The following is an 18,385-nucleotide window of genomic DNA, read 5'->3' as shown; positions in this document are numbered from 1 at the left end:
AGTAGTGCTGTGTTTAATTTTGACATAACTACCTCCCTCCTACTCTAGCACACCACCCCCATGCCTTAGGCGCTGGGCTGTAGAAGGGGATCCTCCGAAGTAGGCATGTGGGCATCTTCCTTAATTTCTTCACAAAGGGGAATTCTATGCTCCCTTTTACAGCCCCACCGCTCAGCAAAAAAGGGTATGTGGAGGAGAATCTCACCCAATGGGGGTATTACATGATTACAGAATTGACCCCTAATTTGATATGTTGAAACACTTAGAAAGAAAACTAATCCAGAACATGCTCTCACAATGCACTGTAGCAGGGATGTGCCTTAAAAATGTCTTGCCAGCTCATCCAGTACAAAATTTATCAATTTTCCCCTTAGTAACTATGCTAAAACTATGCTTAAAACACATCACACTGATAAGCCTCAAACACAATGAAACGTGTATACAATAGCTGTTTTGGCCCTAGTGGACAAGAAATGTGGAAACCTTTTGCAAGAATCTCTATGTTTTGCTTTCTCAAAGCTCTTTTCCTTGGTGTTTTGGAGATTCAGATAGTCTTCTCTCAGAGCTTTCGCTTTTGTTTTTCTTCACCAAAAATGGTATTTGCTCTTGGCCATGACCACAATGTAAATCGTCTGCTTCTTAATAAAGGTACAGAATAGTCAGACTTGAGTCACTTATACATTCAAATAATGGATGGGACTGAGGCATGTTTTTCAAGTGCTAAATGCTACACTAATGATAAAATTGTGATTTTTATGTATTTATTTTACACAGTATAGGCTCTTCCCCCACAAAAATTCCAATTTACTGGAGAAAAGAGATATACGTTTTGAATTATTGAGACATGATCTTTGACAATGGCTAAAGATGTCCTTTCAAAAATAATGAAAAGATACTGAAATTCCACTAGTCACCAAACTATTAGAATCTATTTTAAAATACACAACATATGTAAATAAACCACCATCTGTCGTCATTATATTCACAACTACAATAAATTATTTCTAACAAAGAAACTACAAATCTACATTAATAATCAATTATACTGTTGTTCTTACATGATTGAGACATGAGTGAGCAAAAACGCAACTTTTTTTACTACACTGGAAAAAAATCAGACATTTACTATCTAAGTTACTTAGAAAGTAGGTGGTTTGTTGTAACTAATAAGCTTCAGCACAATTATAAAAGCAACATTAAAGACTAATTTACTGAATCTTGTTGACCCTTTCATTCTTATCACTGAATTTTTTTCTGTGAAACTCTAATCACCAAAGACCATTAATTAGATGGAACTTTGAACAACTACCATGCTGAACTGCTGATACCTATATGCACTTTCTATAATGGTCCATGTTTAAGTTGCTACATTTCTAGCACAAATCTATTGTATAAAAATAATTCTACGTAAAGAAATAAGGACTATGTGATATCATATTTTAAAAATTTGAACAGTGAAAATGGACTTCTTATTTATCATCTGGACTTTATGTGTTTGCAGAAGAGAAAAGAACAAACAAAAGCCAAAAATTTTCCTGTAAAAGAAAAAATGGCAAAGGACAAAAAACTTGGAAACGATTTGTTACAGAAGCATGTAATTTGTTAATGATTATTTGAACACTGATTATTTAGTATACTTATTTTTGTCTACCAATTTTCTTCAGTGTTTTTAAAAATAAAATTTAGAATACATTTTTTTAATTTTAGTTTTAACGCCATGAAAATACTAACAGCATGACTAGATTCAGAAACAATGTAAACACCACTGTATACAATGACTGATAGTTACTAAACATCAGCCAAGACATCCCAGCCATCACTTGGAACACCCCTGCAATTCCAGGAATGGGCCACTGCTCAGCCCAAGTCCATTGTGCTAAATTATGGAATGGGTTAGTAATGTGGTAAAATGTGCATGGAGGATCACCAAAACCATTTTATTTCTGAGGAATGCCAAACTTGGTCCAAAGCCTATAGATTAATACAGCAAACCACTGCACTGCCCATGCCCATAGAAATATTTGTATGTGCACATTAAAGGATTTCTCCTAAAGGATTTACCATGCAGTATTTTCCCTTTATGCATATTTTTAAAAATTGATATACTGCAGTTTGATTAATACATGTATTTTACAAGATGCCAATTACCTTCCTAGTTTAAAAAAAAAATACACCAAAAAACCCAATCTTGGCAGAAAAAGTTAGTCACTCATACTAAAATGTGAAGAAAGACTTTAAAACAAGATCTAACATGACAAAGTGACAACTGACTCAGAGGCTTGAATAATTTCTATTAAATCAAAGTGCCAACTATAGCAGCAAAAATATTTACATAGCTTAATAGGAACATTTACCATATTGTTTTAGTACTTGAATGTTTCTTTGCACATATTTGTTGCCAGTCTCATTAAAACTACAATAGACTGTTGACACACTGTGCCCTGGCTACATTGGCATGTACTCCCCATAGCCTTTAGTGCTGTTCTTTTAAAAAGACTGTTACACTGTATCAACACTGAAAAAGTATTGGATAGGAAAACTAGAAATACTAATGGACTTGAAAAGCCTTGTAATTGATTTGTGCCTGAACCAGGCAGCAGGGATTTCCTATGGCATAGGAAACTTGCCGTAGACAGTGGAAGGCATAAGTCAGTGCATGTTGTGCTCTGGCCATCCCAGGCTACTGTAACAGCCAGAGGCTCCTCCAAGTTACATAAAGGGCCAAAACTGTCCATCCCCTCCCAGCATGGCCAGGGATCAGGAGTTTCTGCAAAGCAACTTATGAGAAGGGGCCAGATGGAGCAGAAAATTTAGCAAGAAAACTCATCAAAGTTCACGTAAGAAGCTTCTTTTTGAGAGAGGAGGTTGGGAGCCCATGAAGTTCACTAGGATGAAGTCTCACAACCTCACAGACTGTAGAGTTTGCAGGGAAGCAGCCATCCTGCAGGGACAGCTGGGGCTCCACATGGTTCTGTCCCTTACTCTAGCCCTGGCTACACTGGCCATCGGGAGCTCTTGCTGCTTCACATGACATAAAGCAAGGGGAAAAGACAGCCAAAATAGCTTTCCTATACCGATTCCTAAAAGTCCTTGCACAACTACAAAAAATTCACCTCACAAATCTGAGTTTTATCTAACCTGTCAATTCAGCCCAAGAAGTGGCTACTCCCTTACTGAGTACGGAGCGAAAGGAATCTGAAGTCTGAATGATTACATGTATAAAGACACAAATTTATACAGGAAGACTTTGTGGAACTTTATTCATTAACATGAAAAAGACCTGCCATTTTCTCACCAATAATTGGCATTAAATGTCAAGTGAGATTTTGGTACATTTCCCATTTCTGTACAGTCTCAAAAAAATCCAACAAATCTAGTTTTCTGAGTAGCCTCGGGGGTAAAACAAAATGAAGGGGAGAAGAGAATAGGCATTTCTGGACCCATTGTTTAAATTTTGTATTGTGTCAGCCCTCATATGCTATAAGGTTGCACACATTTCAAAAAGTATGTGGATGCATTAAACATATACTGGGCAAAATGCAGCACTGCTATAAAAAAGCAAAAAACTCAGTGCAAATCAATGGAATTGCACCAATTTGTATCAGGATTGTATTTTACCCACTTTATGGATATTTATTAATTCAGATCCTTAACAGGGAAATTAAAAATTGACAGTATAACTAATGCCCAATTTATTTAAAAAAGAAACCTGGTATGTAGCTGTATGACCCATAGGGAATTAACATTTGAAAGCATCATGCAACTAAATTAGGGTGGCCACCCATCCCGAATTGGGCGGGACAGTCTCGAAATGCAGAGTTCAAATCCTGGTCCCATGCTGAAAGACTTCAGGACAACACTTGTCCTGGATTCCCTGCAGCACCACTCCGTGCCTGCCCGAGGCTCAGGACCCTACTCCTTCTCTCCCTCCACCTGCCTTGGGTAGCGTGCCACGGGGGGAGTGGGGACACAGACCAGGGGCTGCTCTCAGGCACCCCAGCCCCCCACCTAGTCCAGGGCAGGTGGAGCATTGGGAGCTCCCCACAGCAACCCGGGCACCATGGGTGGCTCTTACCACAGCCTGGCTCCGGCTTTTGGCCTAGCCAGGGGGCAGGGCCTCAGGGAAGAGGAGGAGCAAGGGTAGAACCATGGAGGGGGCAGGGCTCCTGCATGTGTCTTGCTTTTGCCTTTTGAAAAGCTGGTCACCCTAAACCAAACAGAGTCATGTTTTCTCTGTATGACAGTCAGATGATCACAGCTAAATTCAAATGTTCCTTCTTAGCTAAATATTGGACACAAAGCAAACTTCTCCAGGTGCACATCAGAGCTTTAAAGAAGTCAGACACACAATGACCTTACATCTAACACTTCCACCTTAGTCAATCTTTATCTCTTCTTTATACAATTTTTCAAGTATAAAAATATTTTAACAATTTCTTGACTGAATTCTAAAAAATGTGGTTAAAATGTATTAAGTAAAATGAATCGTCTAATGTTGTTGTAACTGTGTTGCTCCCAGTTACAGTAGGTGAGGTAATATCTTTTATTGGACCAACTTCTGTCACCCATCTTGTCTCTAAGAATTTTCTAAGGTATTCATACATTTAACTGCTTCAAACCATATGAGCCAAATGTAAACGTAAAATTGATTTTCACATTGCATTTAGATGTGCATGTTCTTTCAGAAAGCAGGTCAGCACCTTAGAAATAGATAAGAGAGAGTTTTGTGAAACATCTGAAATAGAGATTGTTACGCTAAATAGTTTCGTGGTAGGACAGATACGTAAATAAGAGCATGAAAATCTGTGTAATTTGCAAGTGAATAGGTTAAGGATGCCCAAGGGCAGATTTTTAGTATTTTCTGGAAGTGTCCTAAAATTATTAATAATAAATAAGCGATTTTGTGCATCTGAGCCCAAAAAGCTTCCCCTGCTAGCATTTCTGATATGTATTAAGAAGGCTCCACTAATATCAAGAGGAGCAGTGTAGAATCAGAAGAGCAGATGCCACTAGCAGAAAAAAGATTCCTTGAAAATAAGAATTCCTTTTTTTTTTTTTTTGATGAAAAGAGACAAAAATTGCTGTTCTCTACAAATAAACTCATGTTGCATTGAAAAAGAAGTGCACAGATCTCCTTTTCTAATACAATTCCTTTGTTTTGAGGAGACTTTTAAAAATGTTTTGATTCGAATATTGTACAAGGACAGAATATCAACTATGTCGAGGGTGTACAGTTTATTGTATTAGAACTGATTTATGGTCAGTTTTGTTTACAGAGGCGCAGTCACAATATTGTAATGCCCCTCACATCACAATAGTGAAAATAAAAATTAACTCCATGTGGAAGGAATTTGGAAATAGAATATGACTTAGATTGCACTAGGGAGAAATTCTACTCACTTCCACAGGGCCCACACTCAGGTTCAATGTATTCCTTGAGCTCAGTGGTGCACATAGGCTTATCTGAGGCTCTGCACTGGGGCCGGAAAAGGGTCCTTTTAGGTTAAGTGTACAGTCTTGTGTGTGGGAATTCCTCTGTTAATGCATAATGCAAATGCAACTCCTTTTTGACACAGCCCATGATGGAGAGATTACTTTAATTTAAATAGTATTTAATAGATAAATCACTCCACTTCCACGTGGATTTTATGGGAATATCAATGGTCACTTTGTTCTAGCTGCTCTCTGATAACAATGAAGTTGTATATTTCCATTCACATCCAGGTTATGTCTAAATCCTGCCATTGCTTCCTTCACAACATTCCTCTTTGTTCAGAGAGCTAAAACTCTCATCTGTGCCCTCATGTCCAAGTCTTGATTATTTCAGCCTCATCATCTTTGGCCTTCGTGCAGCCCTCCTAACCCCCACAACTAAAACAATCTTCCTGGATTTTAATCTCTCATTGGCTCCTCATTCTGCATCTGGTAACACAAACTCCAAGCCTGATTCGCCATGGCTCTGCACCTTGTGTTGTCATTTACACCACTCTATAGTGGGGAAAACAGCCTTTCCTGGTCCCCCTTTCCATGCTGTGCATATTTCAACCCTCTTTTCTTGTCTGATCTTGTCTCCTAGTCAATTGCCCTATGCCCCTTCTGCTGCACCATGATGCTAGCCTTAATACCCAATTGATCTGTTTCTCCCACAGATCTCTCTTTTTTCATGTCACTTTCTATATGAAGAGCTGAGCTGGCCCATGAGATCGCTATCATCTTCATTAAAATCCTTCCAAAAACTCCTTTCTTCTGTGAAGCCTATAGCAAGTGACTTATGATATTGTTTATCTACAGCTGTCATCAAAACTAACCAGAACCAGCAAGCTGGACAAGTTTTATCTTGACTAACCAGGTGATCATAGCCCTATTAGCTTCACTTGTCCTGGCATCACCCCATCCCTATAATTTTTTTCTCCCTCACTCACTGTGCCATATCTGAAATTTAGACTTAGTTCTGGGGCGGGAGGGGCAGGGGGGGCGGCATACTTTTTGGTGCTATAAAACAACAACACAAAATAAAGATATAGAATCAAGAACAAACATGGGAAACATTTCTTTAGCCAGCAGAGTATAATGGCTTAATCCTGCAAGGGGCACAGCATTTTTGTCCTCGAATCCAGCAAAGCACCTAAGAGAACAGAGCCCTAAGTGATGATGCACTGAGATGCCAAGTAGCAGCATCTGCCATTTTTTTTAAGACAGCCACCAATGGGAAAGGCCTGGAAACAATTTCAAATGAAACTGGCTCCAGTACTGTTCTCTTTGAAGGTGACAAGTTTAGTAGCAAGTGAAGGGGAAAGGGACAAATTCCAAAGAGCAAAGGAAAAGTTAAAAATAGAATGAAGTGAGAAAGGAAAACAATTTTACATGCTATTTTTTCCCCTCCATAAATCTGTGTGCTGGCCATGGGCCTGTGCACCTCATATGTGGATATTATGTCCTCCAAATTTAGTTTATGAATCAGGAGCAAGATGCACAATTTCTTTCTGTAGCACAAGCAAAATGAACATCTGTTCACTTTTTGCCACGTAAGTTTGTATTTGTGTGGGTGGGTGTGAACAGAGCTCTTGATGTGTAATATTCTTCCCATCTGCACACCAGGTGGCACTGCATAGTTAATCAGAAGATAATAACAGGCATGAGGAGATTACTTACTTTTTGGGGATAAGATAGTAAATCAATCTCACAACTTTTAAAAAATGAGGTGCATCAGTGCTTGGATTTTTAATTTCTTTTTGGTGTGTAATTTTGTTCGATCAATGAGATTATTTGATGACACCATTGTTGTAATGCTATGTTAATTAACAATGAATGACTGCAATTACTGCAGAGGTTCTGTACATGAGGTATTTGATTTATTCCCTTTGATATACTGATTTAACCCTTGTGGGTAGGACATACTATACAGTATAAAGGGCTCTCTCTCGGATTTATTTTGTATGCTCATGTAAAACATTAACTAATTTTGCATTAAATGATATAGCCTCTGGGGAATCTAGAATGGTATAACAGATGCTATAGCAATCCAATATCACAGTATAGAGGAAGAGATAGTGCTCTTTTACAAATCAAATATTAAGTGTTTCTAAGTGCAATTCAATATCATACTGCGTGTAAAACTAACAAAACTCATATGAAATTAGAGATGGAAAACACCCTGTTACATAAAGAATTATCCACCCTCATGCAACTACAGGAGTGATTGCTTGCTACTGTATATTTTATAATGTTTTCTCCAGTCAAATTGTAAAAGACTCAAGCAATGGAATGCCAATTATCTGCTGACCATGGGTCTCCATGATACTTATACATGGCAGCTACTGATTTAAGATTTTTCTTGTAAGGGCCAAATTAATTTGTAAACTGGATCACACAAATTCTGCTTGTGCATCTCTTTGCATAAGCAGAACCTGCCCTATGCAGGTAACTGAGTCTTACTATCTGGTTTTGATGGGTAAATAACAGCATAATATCATGCATAAATTCAGAGGCTCATTGGCAAACTTAAAATCTAAACCCAAAAGTTCAACTGAGAGATTTAATTCATCTTGGTTAGGTTTTTAAAACAATAGAGGAAATGTGACAAGTTAAACCCATGGCTAGCAGACAGTTTGAGTTTCAAAATTGCATTTGTATGCGTTCACTGCTAGCCATGTGTTTCTAATGGCTTAATTGCCATTTTTAAACACTTATTAAACTACAATGCCAAAAGCTTTAGAAATCAAGCATTTAGCTACATGGAAGTGAAAAGCAACAACCACTGAGGGTGAGTAAGCACAATGGAAACCTGCCATATTGATTTAAATTGCTCCTCCCTCCCTTTCCCCTGCTGCTACATTCCTGTCCTGTGCAGAAACTGTCAATTGTACCAATTTCTATGGCCATTTTTTGTTATGCACAAATGGGAACTCTGATGTGACCCCAAAATAAACTTTTATTACTGAATTGAGGCATGGCGTGAATTCAGCTATCCAAGGGCAGAGAGCCATAATTCACTATCAATTTGCCCTTCTGAATTATACCTTTCAGTAAAACACATAAGGTGATGTGTCCCTCCAGACTCTGCTAAGCAGAGATCGCTGTGCAAAGAAAACTGAAAGTGGGCTTCCAGGGCCACATAAGAGGCAGAGACAAAGCAAGCAACTCACTGAATCCTCCAGAAACAACAAGACCATAGTGTTAAGCTAAAACTCAGTCCAGATAATGTGATAATGGTAGGTTGAAGGAAGTAACTGTAATACGTGGGAAGGCTAATATCTCCTTTGATTGATAGTGTGTGCCTGCCATTTGTTACCTGGGCATGCAATCTGGGGGTTGTGTTGGATCCCCATCCACTGTTGGATGATCACATTGCAGTGTCCAAGACTGCTTTTTGCCTGCTTGCTTTCTCTTGGCTACAGACCATGCTATGGTAATGTATGCCTTTCGCACCTCATGCTTCCTATGAATTATTACACCACCCTCTATGTGGGCTATATCTTATCTTGAAAATTAAGCAGGTGCAGAATGCAGCAGCTCGTACATTAAGTGATAAATCTTGGAGGCAGCATATATTATCAATGCTCCATGACACATACTGGCTGTCAATTAGTTTCTGGGTACAGTTTATGGTGTTTGTTTTACCCTATAAACATCTAAATGCTATCGGATCTGCCGACTTGTGAGACTACCTCTTCTTATGGCAGTGTGTCACAGCTGTGATCAACAGAGGACTTCAGGCTTGATTCTTTCCATTATAAAAGGAAAGGAGCTGCTGATAAACCATTTTCTGTAAGTGTTCCTTTCCGACAACCTGAAATTGCTCAAATTTGCTGCCAGGAAACACTGCAAGGCTTGTCTGTTTGAGTGGCGATTGGTGGAGGGCTGAAACAGAGGATGACAAGATTTTTTTGATTGAAAAACATGGTGTGGGTTTTAATGTGTACTGGTCATATGACTAATGGTCAGCTGATAGGTGACAGGGTTCAGAGGAAGAACTGCTTCCTGCTCTGGTCAAAAACTACTTTGTAGCTCCAAAGTTCTTTTGCTTTTAAACGTATGCAAAGAATGCCCAGAGCTTTTGGATGGGTTCCCTTTTGCATGGAGTTAGCACAAGACCCAATTTTAAAGTTATTAAATAAATAAATGGAGAAGTTGTGATCTCTGCCCCCATATAGAAGCCTCACCAAATGCTTGCTAATATTAATCATACAACCTTAAATACACCTTGTACAATGCCCACTTTCCACATGTGCACTCCCCTCCTCACCCAGATCCATTTCAGCCTCTATTCCATGACACAGTCCTCTTCCTGATGCAAAATTCCAGCCATGTGATGTTCAGGGTTATCCAGGCAATGTCAGCTTCCACCTGCCTCGGAGACATTTGTCCCCACGTGGATGTATACTTGCCCCATAAATCATCTGGATGCTTTTTCATTCCTACATCTATGTGATAACCACACCTCTAAGTTCTTCCTCACTCCCAAAAGACGTCCCTTCAAAGGTCCTACTGCTCTGTGAAAAACCTAGCCTCCTGTACTGCTTCATCCCACCAAGGCATCCATCTTCTTTCAACCATCCATGCCCTTTTACTTCCATTCCTATAGTAGAGAAAATTGAGAATAGCCTGGAATTATTCTACTAAATAACTGGTCTTTTCAGTTGCTTAAAAAAACCTGTATTTGATGCAAATAACTTTTCTTTACAAATTTTGCTTCCAACATTCAAGTTAATGGTCCAACCATGAGCTTGTGGGTTTTCCCCTCTAATAAAAGCTTATTTAATAGACTAAGAAGACCAACAGAAAAAAAAACAATGCTCAGAATCAACTAGTATAAAGATCTTTAGTGGTGAGCATAACGAATGCTCTTTTGTGCTATTATACAGCAGATCTAGACACACTGTGGGCTCAGTACTCATTTGCCCACCCATCTTCCTCCATGCATGCTCAGGATTTAAGTGGACTATGGACACTAGTGTTCACTGAGCACAAAAAAGAAGGTGCTGGCTAGAGCTTCAGGCAGCACTCCACAAGGGGGCATGACAAGTTGGCTTGGGGGCATAGTCAAAGACTCATTCCTTCGTGCATGTCTGCCAGCCTCTGGCAGCAAGAGTTGGTGGGCACTCAAAGTCCCTTTCACCAGCCCATGTATGGAGTGTTATACACTCTGTTCCCCTTCTGTTTCTTAATGCATTCTGCTTACATGCAGCCTAGGCAAGTGCACAGTACCTCTGCTTGTCTACTAGAATGCTGCATCTGCTCATTTACCCTGCACTTCCCACAGAAGTAAAACCACTATTTGGTCCCATGTATGTATTTCTGAGACATAAAGTGTCTATATTTACAATAAATTTAAATGTCCTTATTTATAAAATGCTGTATGCCAGGATAACTTTAGAGAGTGTAAGCAAGGAAACTCTCTGTCTTGCGACAGAGATCCAGCCTTTCTACAGGTAAAATACACAGTAATGACAATGAAGTTTTCAAATGTTTGAATAATTCTATGTTGTAATAGCTAACAATGCTGATAGTTTGTCCTAGCTATTAGATGTTGAGAAAACAAATGCTCATTTATGCATTTCCCTCCTAACTTCTGGGATTTTAAAAAGCAAAGAGTTAGCAGAGGGAGAGTCAGATTGATGAAAACAAGAAAGAAGATAACCTGGCACGCTGCCCTGTGTACAATTATACAGAAATATGACCTCATGGAAATTCCTACGCATGGAAGGTCTCTAACAATGAGAGGATTTAGGATTATATAAATCACAATGGTCGGTAGTATAATCACATGAGAGAATGAACCTGCAAAGCTTATTACACTGAATACCCAGATGGTAAACAACAATTGTCGCTGTACTAAGAATTACATCTCTGTAATCAATAATAGGAAGGAACAGTTGGACAACTTGTTTCCTATTATGTTCACTTAGGCAACGTTTAGATCAATAAAGAGCATTAAGCCTCACACCAACTGTAGACAGTATATGTTCAACATGCCTATCATATGTTAGTGATGGGCCCTCCTGTACTCCAAAATACTTTTAGCATATCAGATAATCTAATCTAATCTAATATATTAAATAGATGTAATGGCTGAAACATCAGATGGGTATTTTTATAATGGAAGTGTTGATGAAATTATTATTTTAGTTTAAGTAGAATTTAAAGCCAACTTATTTTGTAAAAGCCAACCTCCACCATAATTAAAGTTTGGCTCTGGTCTAGCTGAAGGATAGTAGATTCTTCTTATAGGGAAAGAAAAAGTAATAAAGCACATCATCATTGGTTTACCTATTCACTAGCTAATTATCTGGGTATAGTAAACTGTTCACAAAAATTCAAAGTTGTGCTTGCATATGCCTCAGGCCAGAATGGCAATTATTGCTAGTAACCGTCAATACATTCACTTTTGAAACTTTTCACTGAACAATAAATAAAGCTGATCAAACTAAGTTTCCAAAGGTCTTGTTGAACTATTATGTGAATGTTTAAGTTTATATTTAAACAAGTTAAAATACCCCCCTCCAAATTAAACTAAGAAAATACCCACTGCAATGGTACACCGACTCTCTTTCCAACTTTCAAAATGAAAGAATAAAGGTAATTGCAAAGCTTCTCCTCCATCAGTAAGGAAAACGGAAACAGTGGAAAGCATTGCTTTCAGTTATTTAACTTTGTAGTTCAAAAGTCACCTCATGGGAAGCAAATGAACTCTCTTGGTAAGCTCTAATGAAGTATATCCATCTATTTTTCAAAAAAGTACACAACATCAAACTGAGAAAATCTGTAAGTTGTTTTGTTCCTAGTTTTATTATTTATTACATACATATGTAATACAGCTGTACACAGTGTTCAGATAAGTCATTTGTATATATTGGAGAAGAATTTCAGTACTTTCAAAGTTCATGAAAGATGTTGGAAATTGGTGTCTGTTAGCAACTGATATAGTACGAGCTGTAGCAGTGCAAGCTTCTTGATTCTACTATACCAATGTCTTTCAACCCTGATCTACACAGAGCCCCTCTAAGGTACAATAGGTTAGGTCTGTCCATAACACTGTTTAATCTTTGGTCTCTGTTTAGACTTCCAGACACAGTGCCATTTAGTGCCAATTGTTACGGAGTTTTTTATTATATGCTCACCTGTCCACTGTGAACCAGACCAAATTATTTCACATTAACCACTGAATTGCCATCAGGCAGCAACAGCTTGCAGTAACTATCAGGAAGAGACAGACTCAAACCAGTCAAATAGAGGAGAGAATTTTTTTCTTACCACATCATTTACACTGAAAATGTTTAAACTTGTCTTACTAAGATACTGAAATACAGCCCATTTATTGGCAGATAATCATTCACATTTTCAGCAAAACAAAATATAGGGCATGGGGCATTCCTACCTATTCCAATAAAGACTGCTTTGTAGCCATCTTCTTTCAAGGTGTTAAGTGTCATTCCATCTATTCCAAGGCCTTTACCACAAACTATCTAAAAGAAAACATTATAAAGATGTATTAAGTAATTTGAAATTGATAATTAAAAATTGGTGTAATTTCTATCCTCTTACTGCGATCTGAAAAAGTTTCATAATGATCAATTAATAAAAAAATATTTTTTCAAGCTAGATTTACAGGGTCAGATCCTCAGGTCTGGTCAATCTAATCTTAGTGCATGACCAGTTGGGTAGGGGGCAAAAAATGTCTAAAAGTCACCTTTGTATTCCCCTGGTAGTCGGGGGTAGCCAGAGGTAATTTTGGTTCCTGGCATCACAGCAGCCAGCAACAAGCAAGCAAGCAAAAAAAAGAAAAAAACACCTGTGCATGGAACACAACAGCACAGCAAAGCAGCAGTTTTAAATGGCTGTATTTGATACGGGTTTGGTAATGAAATATCCCTGTATGAAGGATTTAAGAAACCTAATCTGGGAGCAAGGCACCAGTCTAGGGAATGTGCAGCAAGTGGAACAGTCATCCCAGCACATTAATCAGGAAAAAGTCTTGGGGTTACTGTGAAAATATCACTGATGCTACTAGTCTATTGCATATAGGTAAAGAAAAAGGTACTAGATAGGATTAACAGCATGTCAGAATATCAACAAATAATGTGATTCTGTACAGCATAAAGCATTTGTTCAACCCCTATCTATACTACATGTCACTGTACCAAAAGAAGGGTAATATAGCTTCACTAAGGGTGCAGCAAAGGGCAGACAGCTCAGATTCTGCAATTGGGCATTTTACATTAAGAAGCCTCACTTAGGATGACCAGATAGCAAGTGTGAAAAATCGGGACAGAGGTTGCAGGGTAATAGGCACCTAGATAAGAAGTAGCCCGAAATATCAGGACTGTCCCTATAAAATTGGGACATCTGGTCACTTTAGCCCCACTCAAGTCAATGGTGCTCTTTGTGGGTATAAGGGCCCACCTATGCAGATTCAACTACAGGATTGGGACTAGGATTGACGAATCTTTATTCTTTGGAAAAGTTAAAGGGTTGGTCCTGCTTTGAGCAGGGGGTTGGATTAGATGACTGCCTGAGGTCCCTTCTAGCCCTAATCTTCTATGATTCTATGACTGTACTTATTATCAAGGGAAAACATAAGAATTCAAAGGAACATAATAGAGATTTTCAAAATTATGAATACGATTAATAATTTGAGTTTGTAATTGCATTTATTTAATCATATTTCTCCTATATGATCAGCGGTGCTCTGAGCCATGCCTGGGCACTCTTTTTATTGGCTGGAACGAATCAAAATATGTAAAAAGTAGGAATAAATGCAGATGAATATATTTCACTGGTAGCAGGTTCACAAAGAGTAATAAATAAAATCAACCAGCATTTACAAAGCACTGCTCATTGTTAGATCTCAAGGAACTTTACAAAAGACAAGTTATCATATTCCCCATTTTCCAGATGAGGAAACTAAGGCACAGACTGGGGAAGTCATTTGTTCAAGGTCACACATCCAGTCTTCCGAAAAACCATTATTAGCAACCAAGCCTCCTTACTCCTACTCCTCTGCTCTGTACATGACTATGCTACCTGAGGAGCATGATCTAAAACTTATCTTAATAAAACAAAACAATTACTGCAGAAAGGGTGGAGGAAAAGAGGATAAATGGGTTAAAGAGAATCCTAGGCTTGCTTCCAGAGAAGAGAATGGTTTGAGGGATTGATTTGTTACACTGGTATAGGTCTATTGAAATCAGCAGAATTATTTTGGATGTATACCAGCAGAAGTAAGGGCAAAATTTGGCTCTTTTGGAATTAAAAAAAAATAAAATCCTAGAGTGTTCAGGTCTCCATCCTAAATGGCACAACAGAGCTTATGCAGCCTTCATTCCTAGAACCTCCTAGAGGGACTGCATCTCCATGCATGCTGTGGATGATGACTTGTGTGGCAGAGCTCACAAGGAAATGCATACAATTCCTGTCAAAGGTGGGGATGTCAGAGTAGCATCCAGAGGATCTACACAGAGCATGAATACATAAAGGAAAACCAGATCTAAAAGGAGAGCAGCAGGTTCAATAGAACATCTGCCCTAGACCTTACTTCCTTTTGGTGGTTAGTATTTCTTATTCCAGCTCCCTCTAACTTTCAGTGTTTCTTTCAGAACAACCCATAATTTTAGATTGTTGTGCATTGTACTATATTCCCTATTCTCACGTTTTTGCTCCACTTTTCATGCCCTTCAGTGCAACAAAACTTACTAGAGACTCTAGCCATTAGATTCAATGTATGTCTATTATATTGCCTTCATTTAAGATTTAAGTATTTCCATGTGGCCCTTTCAGATTAAAACAGTCAGTTTGGTCCTCCAGATTGAATTTTGCTTAAACAGGAAGGGAACAATTGTAAATACATGCATGGTTGTTTCTGATTTGGTTTTTTTTAAAATCATTTTCATTGTTATTCCCACACTTGTGATGTTCCGTTATATAAATACTTCTTATAATGCTGCCTCTCTCATTCTTATTTAATTTACCCATATTCCCTTTTAGAAATTTATGAAGATGTGTCTTCCCCATCCCTGAAAAAAAATGGAGTATGGAAAAGATGATATACTTTATTTAGGACTGGCTCTTTCTTATTTTCTCTTTTTATAGATTAGGCATAATTTATATTATCAAATGTTAAAGCTGTGTGTAGTTGTGATCCCTTTCAGAATGTAGATTGTATATTCAACGAGTACAAAATGCAACCTATAAATTATTATACATTTTACTCTATTATGTACATATATTATGAAACCTAATAAGGGAATTTAAACTTCAATACTAATTTTATGTGAGGATTTGCAATACTCTTAAGGCCCAGTCCTGTAACCTTTATCTATCTGAGTAATTCTTACTGCTGTAAACAGAATTACGCGCATAAATAAGTAATATATAGCATTTATACAGTATAGCACTTTTCATCAAAGATCTCAAAATGACTTACACAAAGGTAGATACAACAATCCCATTTTACAGAGGCTCTAGAGTGAAATTCTGTGCTGCACCTCTAAGTAGCACAGTACAGAACTCGCACCTCAGGAGAAGGGAGTGGCCATGTTGGTTTTAAGCCACCTTTGCAGCCTCTCAATTTTGTCCTGCTTCAAAACTCCTGGAGTAACAGACAGCCCTAGGAGCTGGTCTAAATTATGCAGCCTGTCCACAGCTGCCTATGAGCCACAGCACTGTGTGAAATCTCCGCAATGCTATATTTCTGTGGCCCCTCTCTGACACCCCTGCCTTCAGCTTTGTCTCTAGCATGCCCTCTAGTATGCTCTCTGTGTCACAGTTTGTGAGGGCAGCCTTATGGCTATCTCCCACAGTTCCTGAACCAGGGTAATCTCCTCCTGACAAGGCTTTTATGCTATGTCTACACTATAGCAAGGAGCGTGGGTCCTAACCCAGGTAGACAAACATGTGCCAGCTCTCCTTGACCTAGCACACTAAAACTAGCAGCATAGACATAGCTGCATGGATAGCAGCATGGGCTAAGCCAGCTGAGTACAATGCATCTGACCTCCACCCATACTGTAATGCCCACACAGCTATTTTTACTGTGCTACTCGAATGGAGCTAGCATAGATCTGTCTACCCGAGCAGGAAGGGATGCTCCCAGCCATAGTCTGTAGACTAACCTTACAGTCCCTTTATATTGCTCCAAGCCTTTTACTGAGCAGAGAGGTGTTGAAGGGGATGAGGTTCTCATCCTAGGTCTCATGATTCACAGTCTGCTGCTCTATCTACTGGACCAAGATAGAAGACTATGAGTAAGGATTACTTATATGATTCTTATACAACCTTAATCAGTTAAAAAGTTATCATTAGCTAGTCTTCCGTGTAAGCCTGAGAGATGCTCCTCATACACAATTTCTGTTAAAATGAGTGGGAGTTGTATATAATATATACATCTCCAGAGCAAGCACTGAATGAAAATAAAACAACATTCCCATTATCTAAAAATAAACAAGAAGCGTTGTTTGTTTAATAAAATACAGCCAGTGCAAAACTATTACTTTCCAAGAAGTTGAATTACTGATATTGTTTGTAAAAGATCATGTTACTCCTTTGTTAATCTGATGCATGTAATAAGTAAAATAAACATCAATGTGAGATTGCATTACAAACCATTAAAAGAAAACTGAGGTGAGGAAGAAGTATTAAATACGAATGTATTAAGTAGTACCAAGCATGCATGAAAACAACTTGATTAAAGAAATCAAATCATTCCAATAGCTACATTGAACCCCTAAAGCAATTTAGGAATTTGTTTCTTACAGAGAATTAATCACATGCAGGCATGCCAGATGAGAACTATTGATTGCCCTTTTCCAAACTAGTGGCATTCAGACAGCAGACAGACAAATGCCCTGAGCAAGAGGAAGCATCTTTCTGCCTCTGCCTAGTATAGCTTTTAATTGTTCTTTACTAATGTGCATGACATTTTGCTGTTAATCTTTGACAGAGCTCTTGCTCCTTTTTCTTTGAGCTATACATAGGCAGATTATAGTTTTCATTACCTTTACTCCAAGGTCCTTCATAAGCTCAACTTCGAAATTCACTACATCATACGGCAAACGGAATTGAGGGATTTCAGACGTACTAGAAAAAAGTAAAAGAGATTGTGAAACAATTGACAGCTATTAAAGAGCCAGGATTTACAGTGCAAATCTTGTAAATGTTTTGCCTGTACAAAGATAATTTTCAAGTATTTAACAGAAATGTGAAGGAACATGACTCATCTAATTAAAGAGATTCAGTATGACAAACCAAAATCATTCACCTCAAAATAGGAAACAAAAATTATTTTCTTTTTTATCCTTTTTTCTTTTTGCATAAGCCCTTTTACTTGTTAACAAGAATTCTAAATCCTGTTTAACTTTGTCCAGTGCTGTTTAGTGCATCTCTCTGTTAGTCAGTCACTATAACCGCTTTGATAAAGGAACTAAGAGGTCGTTCAGTTTCACTGGACCTTCTCAGAGAAGCATAACGACATTCCTACACCTTCTACAGTAACAATATCTAAAGAGAACTACTTTTGCTTTTTATAGAGTAAACATCAATGTCATAACAGGTTGTAATCATCAATGGCTAATCCTTCTCTATATTTATAATTATGTTCTACACTGAATGTGCCAACCTAACAGAGAGAGATTCTAGACACAAATGATGGAGTTACCCAATAATGAATAGTTAAACTCCCGGGGTTTTTTTTGTTTTTTTTTTAAGTTGGATGTCTAAATTATTTTTCCCCGCGCCATTTTCTAGTCAATGCTAGGCACATTTCACCCTCTAGTTATAATCTACAAATTCTCTTACATTCTTCTACAGTTGTACAAAGTCAGTAATTTGAAATAGGGTTTTATTCTATGATCACATTACTTTTAAAATTAATGTATATTCTTACACACTT

General features: G+C 38.1%; 1 protein-coding gene across 10 annotated transcripts in view; it reads right to left on the bottom strand.

Annotated features, from left to right (window-relative positions):
* The window catches only part of DPYD (dihydropyrimidine dehydrogenase), a 490,220-nt gene that overhangs the window by 274,799 nt on the left and 197,036 nt on the right, over positions 1-18,385 (bottom strand). For 9 of the 10 annotated variants that reach the window (XM_067538400.1, XM_067538402.1, XM_067538403.1 and 6 more), the window contains 2 exons: positions 17,493-17,574; positions 12,878-12,965 (listed from right to left, as the gene is read on the bottom strand). In XM_067538400.1, coding sequence (XP_067394501.1) covers positions 12,878-12,965; positions 17,493-17,574 — 170 coding nt within the window. Of the gene's footprint in view, positions 1-1,539; positions 10,079-12,877; positions 12,966-17,492; positions 17,575-18,385 lie in introns of those variants that run through there. The other variant, XM_067538407.1, reaches the window with a different exon arrangement.

This window comes from Emydura macquarii, unplaced genomic scaffold, assembly GCF_026122565.2.
Source record: "Emydura macquarii macquarii isolate MOO-44397 ecotype Brisbane River unplaced genomic scaffold, CSIRO-AGI_Emac_v2 contig_480, whole genome shotgun sequence".
NCBI lineage: Eukaryota > Metazoa > Chordata > Testudines > Chelidae > Emydura > Emydura macquarii.
This window is presented reverse-complemented; position numbering and strand designations above follow the sequence as displayed.